Below are 13201 nucleotides of genomic sequence, written 5' to 3' on the forward strand. Positions count from 1 at the left end.
TTCAATAGCAAACAATTGTAAATTATTCCAAATGACTAAGCCTAACTACCTACATTGTTTCAGCTTCAGATGTAATGGATTTACTGCTCAATTTAAGACAAAACAAATCTGTAACCACCAAGCACAGCTCCCAATAACAGTTGCAAATCAGCTTGCCTGTTGGAAGCCCCGTTAGAAGCCAAGTGACGGCGGTAAGAATAAGCTCACCGTGGAGACACCGCATCCAACATGGACCAACAGACGGGGCGTGTGGACTCCCAGGTTCTCTGGGTGGGGGGGTAGGGGGGTCTCCATCCGAGACCACCCACAGCAGTGCCACCCTTAGAACAGAACTGTCCTCGACGATGGACGTGTTCTATCCTACACCGTCCAGTGCTGCAGCCACTGGCCACACAGGGCTACTGGGCGCTCGAAACGCGGCCAGCGTGACTGAGGACCTGCCTTTGCACTTTGTTTCATTTTACTTTAAACGGCCACCATGGTGGACGGAGAAGGACGGGCCAGAGAGCACATGTGTCCAAACAGGAGAACCTCAGGGCCGCACCCCAGCGACCACGTCGGTCAGATGTCCCCGCGAGGCCTGTGGGACTGACAACTGCTACGTGTGGACGGTCCCACAGGGGACCGAGTCACCGTGGAGATGGGTGGACTCTACGATCCCCCCAGCCCCACCCTCTCCCGCGCACGCTTACCTTTTCAGACCCTTGGCAGATGTGAGCGTGGGCCAGCTCCACGGCAATGACCTTCACATGCGGCCGGAGGGCCTCCCTCGGGCAGCCCCGGATGAGGGAGGCAAGGACCAGGAGGCCGGAGGGGGAGGGAGACTTCCTCAGCGTCGACAAGATCAACTTCAGAAACACCTCCGGGCTGACGAAGGTCCCGATCAGCTCTGCGGATCTCGTGCACTGAGGGCAGATGGAGGAGGCCTGAGGCCGCCGCCCCTCCCAGCCCCTCGCTGCTCTGCGTCTGCCATGCCCACTTTCACCTGCCAGAAACAGCCCTGCAGGCCCGTCTCTTCCTAACATGTGCTCAAACGCCCACGAAAATCGGTGAGTCCCCTCATGAGCTCAGAACTGCCCGGGGAAGGAGTTCGTGCCATTTGGCGGGGGGAGGGCTGTCAGCGCGTCCTCTCTGGGGCCCGGCTGCCTGAGCTGGACTCAGGGGGGCGGCTCTGCACGTCTGTCCGCGGAGTGACCGCTGCAGTGGCCTGCGGGTGGAGGCTGTGTTTACCTTCAGACACAGGGCCGCTCACCTGCACGTGCTCAGAGAGCACCTTTAAACGCCATTTTGTATGGGCACGCAGGCTGGATGCAGACGGCCGGGGAGAGCCCGGGGGCCGCAGAAACACCTACACCTGCACACGGGGGCGACGGCATGCCTGCTGCTATCTGTCCAAGCTCACAGACTGCAGAACGAAGAAGGGTGCACGAGGCCCCAAAGGACGGCGGAATGCCACTCACACTGCGGACCACGGCCGTCTCCTCGTCGGCGCAGGCGCGGAGCAGGGTGCGCAGGACGGGCTCCAGGTGCTGCGTGATGTGGGCTTCCGCGTGCAGCAGCAGTACCGCCAGCAGCTGCGCCGACTTCACCCTGGTCCCCACCACCCAGTCGGTGATGTCGTGACAGATGGCAGGAAGGATCTTGGAGAGGTTTCGGAAGACCAGCTCCCGGCAGCCCAGCCCCGGGCGGCTCCCTGTGGGTCATAAAGATGGATGGGAACCCGCGGAATGCACAAACACGATCTCAATGACTCGTATGGAAAGTCGCTTACTACACGTTCCTCATTTAAGGCACACCTACGGGTTTTATTTTGAGATCTTAAAAAACTCAAACCAACCCTGAAGACAGAAATGAAGCCACAAAGTGTCATAATTTACTTTAAGTTTTTACAGCGATCCTGAGGTGTGACACACAATAAACTACATGCTCGAAGGGCACAACCCTGTAAGTTTTGACAAATGGATACAACTGTGAACCATCGCAGCCATCAAGATGACACACACCTATCGCCCAGAAGGTCCCTGTGCTCCTGGCGATGCGCCCCGCCCTGCCCTCCCCCCAGGCAGCCCCGGTGGCTCCCGTCGCTGTGCGGAGCCGCTGTGCGGAGCCGCAATGTCTAGATCTTCTGTGAGTGCAGCTGCGCAGCACACGCCCCTCCCTGCCTGGCTTCCTCCGCTCTGAGGCCCATCAAGTGGTGGGGGCGCCGGCCCCTGCTCACTGCTGAGCGCTGTTCCGGCACACGGACAGACCACAGTCTGTCCACCTGCCGACGGACATCTGGGCTGTTCTGCCGTGGGCTGTCGCCGACGAGACTTCTCTCGGGTGGGCGCCCAGGAGCGCCACGGCTAAGCACATGGAAGGCGGGCACTTAACTGTTTAAGAAATGGCCGAGCGGTTTTCCAACGCTGCTGCACTGCTGTCTGCCCTCCCCAGCCATGCACGAGACCTGAAGCTCCTCCACGTCTGCACCACACCTGGCGTGGGCAGTCTTAGGTCAAGCTTCCAGGCAGGGAGGGGGCATCTCCTTGTGGCTTCAATGCGCATTCTCCTCATGAGCAATGACCTGGAGCACTGTCTCATGGGCGTGTTTGACATCTGTGTGTCTTCAGTGAAGTATCTTTTCAAATTTTTTTTGCCACTAAAAAAACTGGATTGTGTTCTTGATATTGAGTTTGAGAGTTCTCTCTGTGTTCTGGACACAAGTCCTTACGTAAACAATTTGCAAACATCTCAGTCTGTGCCTTGTCGTTTCATTCTCTTAATGTCTTTCAAAGAGCAGAAGTTTTCATTTTGATGAAAAGCAATTTATCAGTCATTCTTTTGTGGAGTGTATTTAGGTCGTACCCTTAGATCCATGTGGCATTTGGGGTTAATTTTCGTTTATCAGGAGGGTTGGATCCAAGCCCACTTTTTTTTGCACATCCAGTGATTCCAGCACCGTTGCTGAGACGTCTTTTCTCCCCTGAATTGTCTTTGCAACTTGCCAAAATTCAGAGTCCACAGGCCTGTGTCTGTTTCTGGACTCTGCTCTGTTCCACTGGTCTGTCGGTCTGATTTTTTACGTTTTTAATTTATTTTTGGCTGTATTGGGTCTTCGTTGCTGCGTGCAGGCTTTCTCTAGTTGTGGCCAGTGGGGGCTACTCTTCGTTGTGGTGCATGGACTTCTCATTGCAGTGGCTTCTCTTGTTGTGCAGCACGGGCTCTAAGCGCGTGGGATTCAGTAGTTGTGGCACATGGGCTCAGTAGCTGTGGCTCGCGGGCTTAGCTGCTCCGCGGCATGTGGGATCTTCCTGGACCAGGGATCGAACCCGTGTCCCCTGCACTGGCAGGCAGATTCTTAACCACTGCACCACCAGGGAAGTCCATGTCGGTCTGTTTTTATGTTCATAACCTCACCATCTTGATTACTGTGTTTTTATGTCTTGAAACCATAAGTACTCATCTTTCAACCTGGGTCTTCATCTTCAAAGTTTTGGCTGTGCTAGGTCCTTTACGTTTCCTTGTGAATTTCAGGATAAGTTTCTCAATTTCTATAAAAAAGCCTTCGAGGATTTTGATTACAAGATTCTGACCTTAAAGACTCAAAACAACTCTAGAGATAGAAATGAGACAGTGACATGTCAAAGTTTAAAGCGTGTTTTAGTAAAAAGAACAGCTTGTACCATGAGGCCTCACTTTGAAGTTTTGTTCCTGTTACTTTTCTCTTTTTATGGTATATGAGAGAATTAGTTCTAAATGTTTCAGATTCTGTTGGCTGTTTAAGTGAGCTTGTTATAATTTTGTAAAAAACAAAAAACAAAACAATAAATGCCCTTTTCTTCCTGATGACATGTCCCTTGTGGAAAGTTTGTGGGATGAGGGGACAGGTTAGGACCGTCTGGGGAGTGGTCCACTGACAGGCGGGCACACGGCCTGAGAGGCATTTCCAGAGATGCAGGCCTCACTCTGAAGATGGCTCTGAAGCTTCCTTTCCTGTACTTGATACGGCAGACATGATAATTTAAAAGATGGTGCATTCTCAAACTTTACTAAATCAGAAAAAACCCTGCTGGCAACTAATTTTTGTACCTTTTCCAAAACATGCGTGATTTCCCCTTATAGCAGTTGTGCGGCGTGGGAGGTGAAGCTGCATGAATAAACATGTGGACCAAAAAAACAAAAAGCACAGGCCTCCCAGGTGTGGGGGAGGAGCCGCCTTCTGGGTCTCACAGTGAACAGCAGCGGGTACACACGAGGCGTGAGCAGCTGTCTTCATGCTGCCCTTCGTGCACGGCGTCCCCTCCAGGGCGGCCGTCCGAGCCTGACTTCACCTGACCAGGGCTGGAGGGGCCTGCGGGCCCCGGGCCCGGTCCCTCCCATGGTGCTGCCCGTCTGACCTGGTGCATGTTTACCAGGTTCTGTCCCTGCCAGCGGCACTCCACCATCGCTCCACTGTAAGAAGACACCTGCAGACAGACTGCAGCGATACAGGCGTCCGATCAAGTTCAGTGGAAGGGACTTCGTTCCCAGACAGAAAGCGTTTCCAGAGCAGAAGAAACTAGACACGTGTGGGGTTGAGGGGCAAGGAGGAGGGCCGCAGCCTGGCGGGCAGGGGGCTTCCTTGGAAACGCAGCCCGGATCTGACTCAAGAGCTAAGGGAAATCACGGTGTGCCCGTGCACACACAGGCACCCGCGGGCGCTCACAGTCTGGCAGAGAACCACGACGAGGGGCAGGACGGGAGGTCCAGCAACGGGAGCCTCTGTTCTGGGGGTAGCGTCCCCCAAAACACAAGGACTGCATCTCACCGGCTACCTGTGTGTTTGCTTCTTCAGGCGAAGCTCACAGAAAAGCTTTGTGAGATGACAAAGCACCACCCATGTCCAACATCTCCCCATCAGCCTCGCGCTCCTCGGCTGGCTGTGCCCGCACGTACCCAGGGAGGCCTGCCCAGGACCGCGAGGGACTCGCCCTGCCCCACCGCTGGCCTGGGCTGGCCGCGCTCACCTGGCGAGGGGTGGTGTGCGGGGGGCGGGCCAGCGAAGTCCAGCTTGTCCTTGAGCTCCTCCTCGTTCTCCATCTGCCAGCGCAGCCCAACCTGCTCCCAGAGGCCGGCCGCCCCGCACCTGCCGCACAACACAGACCCAGGTCGGGGGGCGCCCTCCGGGGGGCGGCCGGATCTCTGCCCGAGGGAACTCACCAGCGAGTCTGCTGTGCCTCCATCACTAACCCAAGCAAAGCGCTAAAGGTGCAAAACTGTACTGTCAAAGCCCCATGGCCTCCCAGCACGCAGGATGCGGGGACACGGTGGCTCCTGCGAGACTCCGGACCAAAGGAGACAACCACCGCTGTAAGCAACACCTTAGGAAAAGCCAGCGCCTGGTGAGGCAGAGCGGGAGGGAGGCACGCAGCACGGCGGGTCTGGGGCGGGACCTCGGCGCGTCCGCCACGTCGCCACTCACGCGATCTCGGGGATCTCGTCGTCGAGGCTGCTCAGCAGGAGAGGGAGGAGCTTGTGGAAGAACGAGCAGCGGTCCCGCAGGCTCAGCAGCCAGGCCCCGGCCACACGCGTCACCGCCTGGCGCACCTGCAGGCAGAAGGCGGTGAGCGGCCTTCACGTGCGTGCGCACCGCGGAGCCCCGGGCCCACCGTGCGGTCACAGAGGGGCCCCAGAGCCGGCTCAGGTGCTCTGGCAGCTCTGCCATCCACGTCTCGGGCCTGGAACGAGACGCTGGGACCCTAGGTCTCGCTGCTGCGACCCCTGTCCTCCGGGCTCAGGCCGGACCCTCCACTGGCCGCAGCAGGTCCCGCAGCCCCGCCTCAGCCCTGTGGCGTGTTTGCGGCCTCCTGTGTGGGAACCTCCCGGCTGGGCTGGGCACTGGCCGCCTACGTCCGAGAAGGTGGCGTGCATGCCTCTACCCACCTCAGCCACCGCAGGGAAGAGGTGAGCTTCGTGTCGCGTGTGACCCAGGGAGCAGCAACAGGCCTCCGTTTTTATCATGTTCTGATTGGACCCAAGGATTCTGATGCCCGTTCCAGTTCAGTCGGGCAGGATCCCACCCACGGGGGCTCGGGTTACATCACACCCCGCGGGCCCCCGAAGTAGCCAGCACTGGGCGAGGAACAGCCCCCTTGCCTCGGCTTCAGGTTCTCCTCTACGTCACTGGAACTCACCTGGGAGGTGAGGTTCATGCTTTCATCCGCCCCTCCCCTCCCCTTCCGTCTGCCCCCTCCCCGTGGCCCCCTCCGTCATTCCTGAGCACCAGTGAGGGGCTGGGGGCCAACCAGACCTGCTCCCTCTCCCTTTCCACCAGGGTTCTGGCCCAGGGCAGGCGCGCACAAGTGCCCAAGGGCCTGAGCCGATCGCCTGCGGGGCGCCAGCAGCAGGGCAGGTGGGGCTGTTCCCAGCCAGGCTCCCGGGCAAACGCCTACACGGTCACATCCTTGGAGCCTTAACAACAGGGTCAGTGTTTTATCCCAACTACACAAAGCACACAGAATTCCGTCTTCTAGATGAAACATCTACAATCAGAGATGAGCAATGTGCAGAGGGAGCTCCCGACGGTCAGGGCGACCCCGGGGCAACCGAGGGCATGTGCCTGTTTATGGGCAGTGACTTAACCTGAGCTGGGTGCTCTCACCTGGATGGTGCACTCAGGGGGGCGGGGCCTTTCTGGGCCTGGAGGCAGCTGTGACAGCCCTGCTGCACCGGGACACCACCCCTTCCCACCTCCTTGGACATATCCTGCAGACCTCAAGGGACCAGGCTCCCGAGGGAGAAGCAAGGCCATCCCTCTGGGTCCCCTGCTGAGAAAGTAGGGAGGGACAGGCCTCTCATCACCTCCTGGGTAAGTGATCAGAGCCTCTGGTCTTCCTGTGAAACAGAACAGGCACCCGGAGCCATTCCGGCTGTCCGCACACACACACGCACAACTGTCCTGACTCGTGCACGTTCAACGTTTCACTGTATAAAGTAACCGTGACGAGCACAGAGAAAGGTGCTCAACATCACCAGTCACTAATCCCCAGGAAAATGCAAGTGAAAACCACAGGCAGGACCGACTCACGGACGCGGAGGGACTGGGTCCCTTGTACATTGCTGGCAGGAGTGCAAGGCGGCGCAGCCGCGTGGAAAACGCTTTGGTGGCTTCAACAAGCTGCACGTGTGTTACCGTAGGACGGACACAGCAACTCCACTGAGCGTTCACCCGAAAGAAGTGAAGCAGGACTCAACGGGTCCCTGCACACCACCGTCCTCAGCACCTCTAGTCACAACAGCTAAAAGGCGGAAACAACCCAAGAGTCCGTGGACGCATGAATGGAGGGACACAACGTGGTCTGTCCGCACGGTGGATGTTATTCAGCCTTAAAAAGAGCAAAGCACTGACACCTGCCACAGACGGATGGACCTCACCAACATGATGCTGAATGAGAGAGGCCAGTCACAACAGACCCCATCCTGATTCCACTTACATGAAACAGCTAGAATTGTCAAATCCAGAGAGACAGAAAGATTAGAGGTCATCAGGGGGGCGGGGGGGACGGGAAGTAATTGCTTAGTGGTCACAGAGTTTCTGTTCGCGATGATAAAAAAAGTTTTGGATGGTGGTGATGGTTGCACAACACTGTGAATGTACTTAATGCCACTGAATTGTGCACTTAAAAATGGCTAAAATGGCAAATTTTGTTATAAACATTTTACGAAAATTTTTAAAATTAATGATGTAATATATCAAAAACACTGAACACTTTAAGTGAGGGAATTGTACGGTATGTAAATTATGTCTTGATAAAGCTGTTTTAAAAAATGAAACAAATCAAAATAACAAGTTAATTATAAGGAAGCCCCCATAAGATGATCAGCTGATTTCTCTACAGAAATGTTGCAGGCCAGAAAGGAGTGGCAAGATATATTCAAAGTCCTGAAAGGGAAAAATCTGCAACCTAGGATACTCTACCCAGCAAGATTACCATTTAGAATAGAAGGAGAGAAAAAGAATTTCTCAGACAAGCAGAAACTAGAAGAATACAGCAATACTAAACCTATCCTGAAAGAAATATGGAACAGTCTTCTCTAAATAGAAAAGAAGCAAGAAGCTATAGGAAAGAGAAAAATCACAATTGGAAAGTAAACCACTTAAATAAACCAGTATACAGGTTAAAAAAAAATGAAAAAAATTTTTGTGACAGCAACAATAACCACAATGAATGACAATAGGATAAACATGAAGGTGTAAAAGAGGACATCAAAACCATAAAATGTGGGGGAGAAGAGTAAGAAAATGTAGATTTTTTTTTCTTTCAGAATGTGTTTGAGCCCATAATGACTATCAGTCTAAAGCAAGCAGATATAATTATGGGTTAACATACTTGAAAAACAGGGTAACCACAAATCAAAAACATACAACAGATTCACAAAACCCAAAAAGAAGAGAACACAAGCATAATATAAAAGGAAATCATCAAACCTCTGGCTAGGCTCACCAAGAAGAAAAGAGAGAGGTCCCAAATAAATAAAATGAGAAATGAAAAAGGAAAAATAACAACCGATACTGCAGAAATACAAAAGACCATAAGAGAATACTATGAACAATTATATGTCAACAAATTTGACAACCTAGAAGAAATGGACAAGTTTCTAGAAACATACAGCTCACCAAAATTGAAACAACAAGAAATAGAAAACTTAAACAGACCGATTACTAGAAGTTAAGTAGAATCTGTAATAAAAAAGCTCCCTGCAGGGAATTCCCTGGCGGTCCAGTGGTTAGGACTTGGCGCTTTCACTGCCAGGGCCCAGGTTCAGTCCCTTTTTGGGGAACTAAGATCCCACAAGCTGCATGGTGTGGCAAAAAACAAACAAACAAAAACAAAACAAAAATTCCCTGCAAACAAAAATCCAGGACTGGATGGCTTCACCGAGGAATTCTACCAAGCATACAAAGAACGTACACCTATCCTCCTCAAACTCTTCCAAAAGACTGAAAAGGAGGGAACACTCCCAAAGACATTCTATGAAGCCACCATCACCCTGATACCAAAAACAGACAAAGACACCACCAAAAAAGAAAATTATAGGCCAATATCTTCGATGAATATAGATGCAAAAATTCTCAACCAAATATTAGCAAACCCAATCCGAGAACACATAAAAAAGATCATACACCACGGCCAAGTTGGACTCATCCCAGGGTCACAAGGATGGTTCAACATATGCAAATCAATCAATGTGAAACACCACATCAACAAAAGACAAAAACCACATGATCATCTCAATAGATGCAGAAAAAGCATTTGATAAAATTCAACATCCATTCATGACAAAAACTCTTACCAAAGTGGGTATAGAAGTAACACATCTCAACATAATAAAGGCTATTTGTGACAAAACCACAGCCAACACAATACTCAATGGTGAAAAGCTGAAAGTCTTCTTCCTAAAATCTGGAACAAGACAGGGATGCCCACTCTCACCACTTCTATTCAACATATATTGGAAGTCCTAGCCATAGCAATCAGATAAGAAAAAAGAATAAAAGGTATCCAAGTTGGAAGAGAAGAGGTAAAATTCTCACTATATGCAGATGACATGATACTATATTTAGAAAACCATAAAGACTCCACACAAAAACTACTAGAACTGATGAACAAATTCAGCAAAGTAGGATACAAGATTAACATACAGAAATTGGTTGCATTTCTTTACACTAACAATGAAACATCATAAGGAAATTAAAACAAAAAAATCTTTTAAAAATTGCAACCAAAAAATTAAAATACTTAGGCATAAACCTGACCAAGGAGGTAAAAGACTTATGTGCTGAAAGCTATAAAACATAAATAAAGAAATCTACAGATTTAATGTGATACCTATCAAATTACCCATGACATTTTTCATAGAGCGAGAACAAATAATCCTAAAATTTACATGAAATCATAAAAGATCAAGAATTGCCAAGGCAAACCTGAGGAAAAAGAACAAAGCAGAAGGCATAACCCTCCCAGACTTCAGACAATACTATAAAGCTACAGTAATCAAAAGAGCATGGTAGGGGCTTCCCTGGTGGCACAGTGGTTAAGAATCTGCCTGCCAATGCAGGGGACACGGGTTTGAGCCCTGGACTGGGAAGATCCCACATGCCGCAGAGCAACTAAGCTCATGCGCCACAAGAAGCCACCGCAATGAGAAGTCCGTGCACTGCAACAAACAGCAGCTCTCGCTCGCCGCAACTAGAGAAAGCCAGTGTGCAGCAATGAAGACCCAACGCAGCCAAAAATAAATAAATTTATTAAAAAAAAAAACATTATGGTATTGGCACAAAAACAAACATATGGATCAATGGACTAGAGAGCCCAGAAATAAACCCACACAACTATGGACAATTAATCTTTGACAAAGGAGGCAAGAATACACAACGGGGAAAAGACGGTCTCTTCAGCAAGTGGTGTTGGGACAGTTGGACAGGTGCATGTAAATCAATGAAGTTAGAACACACCCTCTCACCATACACAAAAATAAACTCAAAATGGCTTAAAAACTTAAACATAAGACATGACACCATAAAACTCCTAGAAAAGAACATAAGCAAAACATTCTCTGACATAAATCATACCAAGGGTCAGTCTCCAAAGCAATAGAAATAAAAGCAAAAATAAACAAATGGGACCTAATCAAACTCACAATCTTTTGTACAGCCATGGAAACCATAAACAAAACGAAAAGATGACCTATGGACTGGGAGAAAATATTTGCAAATGATGTGACCGAGAGATTAATTCCCAAAATATACAAAAAGCTCATACAACTCAACAACAAAAAACCGAACAACCCAATCGAAAAATGGGCAGAAGACCTAAATAGACATTTCTCTAAAGAAGACATACAGATGGTCAACAGGCACATGAAAAGATGCTCAACATTGGTAATTATTCGAGAAATGCAAATCAAAACTACAATGAGGTATCACCTCACACAGGTCAGAATGGCCATTAAAAAGTCTACAAATAACCAATGCTGGAGAGTGTGGAGAAAAGGGAACCCTCCTACACTGTTGGTGGGAATGTAAGTTCGTGCAGCCACTATGGAGAACAGTATGGAGGTTCCTCAAAAAACTAAAGCTATAGCTAACATATGATCCAGCAATCCCACTCCTGGGCATATATCCAGAGAAAGCCATAATTCGAAAAGATACATGCACCCCTATGTTCACAGCAGCACTATTCACTATAGCCAAGACGTGGAAACAACCTAAATGTCCATGGACAAATGAATGGATAAAGAAGATGTGGTATATATATACAGTGGAATACTACTCAGCCATAAAAAAGAATGAAATAATGCCACTTGCAGCAACATAGATGGACCAAAAGATTGTCATACTAAGTGAAGTAAGTCAGAGAAAGACAAATACCATATGATATCACTTATATGTGGAATCTAAAATATGACACAATAAGCCTATCTATGAAACAGAAATAGACTCATAGACATAGAGAACACACTTGTGGTAGCCAAGGGGGAGGAGGGTGGGAGAGGGATGGAGTGGGAGTTTGGGATTAGCAGATGCAAACTAGTACATATAGGATGGGTAAACAACAAGGTCCTACTGTAGAGCACAAGGAACTATATTCAACATCCTATGATAAACCATAATGGAAAAGAGTCTAAAAGACAACATACATATATGTCTAACTGAATCACTTTGCTGCACAACAGAAATTAACACAACGTTGTAAATCAACTATATGCCAATAAAAAAAAAAAAGAAGAAAGAAACAAATCAAGAACCTGTGGTTGGAGGCAGGGTGGGTTGTTGCGAGCAGCCTGGGGCCAGACCCAGGCCGGGAGCAGGAGGCCAGCTCCAGCTGGGGGCCCTGCGTACCTTACACCAGCCCCAAGCCTCGGACGTGGAGGACTTCCGCGAGAAGGAATGAGATGATATTTAATGTATGGATGGACAGGACACGAGGAGGCTGGCACTTCTGCTGTCGGGGCCACAGGGGCCACGTGCCAACCACCCTGCAAGTCCCCCACCGGCAACCACTGCTCCTCCCACCCCAAGGGACCAGAGCCCTTCACCCCATCCACCCTTTGGGAGAGAGCCTGCCCTCACAGCCTTCACTCTGCTCCCCACGGCCTCAGATCCACGACACGCCCTCTGAGCTGGCTTCTGCCAACAAAAGAGCCGGTTCTCTCACCTCCACCTGCCTCCTGTCTTGTCTGTCTGTCTCTCCTTAGGCCCCAAAGCCAATGGAAGGAATTACCCCAACACACCAACCCTGGCTCCATCCTCCTCCCAGGCCTCGTTCGCCAACCTCTGTGGCTTTTCAATTAAATCACCTTGATGGAGGAGGATGTTACAGATGCTTCCGCAAACCGTGGAAATACTCACTTTAGAGTTTCTTCCTAAAAGGAAGCAGTCCTCTTCCCCATTCCTTAGAATTAAGAATAACAAGTATATTAAGACAACTCAGCTCTCCCCCAGCTTCTCAAAGACGTGAAATAGGAACACCTGTGACCGCGAATGATGGAAGGACATTTAACGTCACATATAGTGTCTTTAAAAAAAGACAAAAGTGAGTGACAAATAGCACACTGGCACACTTCTGGTGGAGAAAAGGGACTGCCTGGAGGAGAAACTCTGGTTACCTGGGGGACGTCATCAAAGAGCCGCTGAGCAAAGTGAGGAAGGACGTCGTCCACTGACTTCCCGCTGCCAAACTGGATCACCGTGCCCGTGGCCTCGATGACGGCCACCCGCACCTTCCAGTGCTGGTGGGAGATGGACTGCATCAGGGGGACGATCAAGGACTCCGACTGCATGTGGAAGTGGTCTGTGGGACGGGGAAACCATCAGTCACCAGGGGAGCCTGGGAGTGTCAACCCTGGCCCGGCTCCCTTGGGCTGGCCACACGCAGCTTTGTACCCACAGCACCAGGATAGGCGCAGAGTTGGGCGTGTGACCCAAACAACACCTCTCCGACCCAGAGGCTTGGGAGGACCAATGGGAAAAGGCTGGGGCTGGACCCATCTCAGCTGAACACAGAGCTGTAAGGGGAGAACCTGAAGCTGCAGATGGCTGTGACAGGCACTCCAGAGTACGCTGAGTGGGGAGACACTGCGCGTCCCCACCTCTGGATGAGCCTGCAGCCAGACACCCAGCACGACCGCAGGAAGCTGGATCAGTACCGCCTCAGGCAAGGCCACCCCACTTCCTAAAGGC

The 13201-nt window shown here is 50.7% G+C and overlaps 1 protein-coding gene across 3 annotated transcripts in view; it reads right to left on the bottom strand.

The window, feature by feature from the left end:
• DNAAF5 (dynein axonemal assembly factor 5) overlaps positions 1–13201 on the bottom strand; it is a 39424-nt gene that overhangs the window by 25138 nt on the left and 1085 nt on the right. For all 3 annotated transcript variants that reach the window (XM_082360061.1, XM_082360060.1, XM_082360059.1), the window contains exons 2-6: positions 12628–12812; positions 5441–5565; positions 4986–5104; positions 1461–1693; positions 693–905 (exon numbers count right to left, since the gene is read on the bottom strand). In XM_082360061.1, the coding sequence (XP_082216187.1) occupies positions 693–905; positions 1461–1693; positions 4986–5104; positions 5441–5565; positions 12628–12812 (875 nt within the window). The remainder of the gene's footprint in view (positions 1–692; positions 906–1460; positions 1694–4985; positions 5105–5440; positions 5566–12627; positions 12813–13201) is intronic.

This window comes from Balaenoptera borealis (assembly GCF_965194805.1).
Source record: "Balaenoptera borealis genome assembly, chromosome: 16".
In the NCBI taxonomy this organism is placed as follows: Eukaryota; Metazoa; Chordata; class Mammalia; order Artiodactyla; family Balaenopteridae; genus Balaenoptera; species Balaenoptera borealis.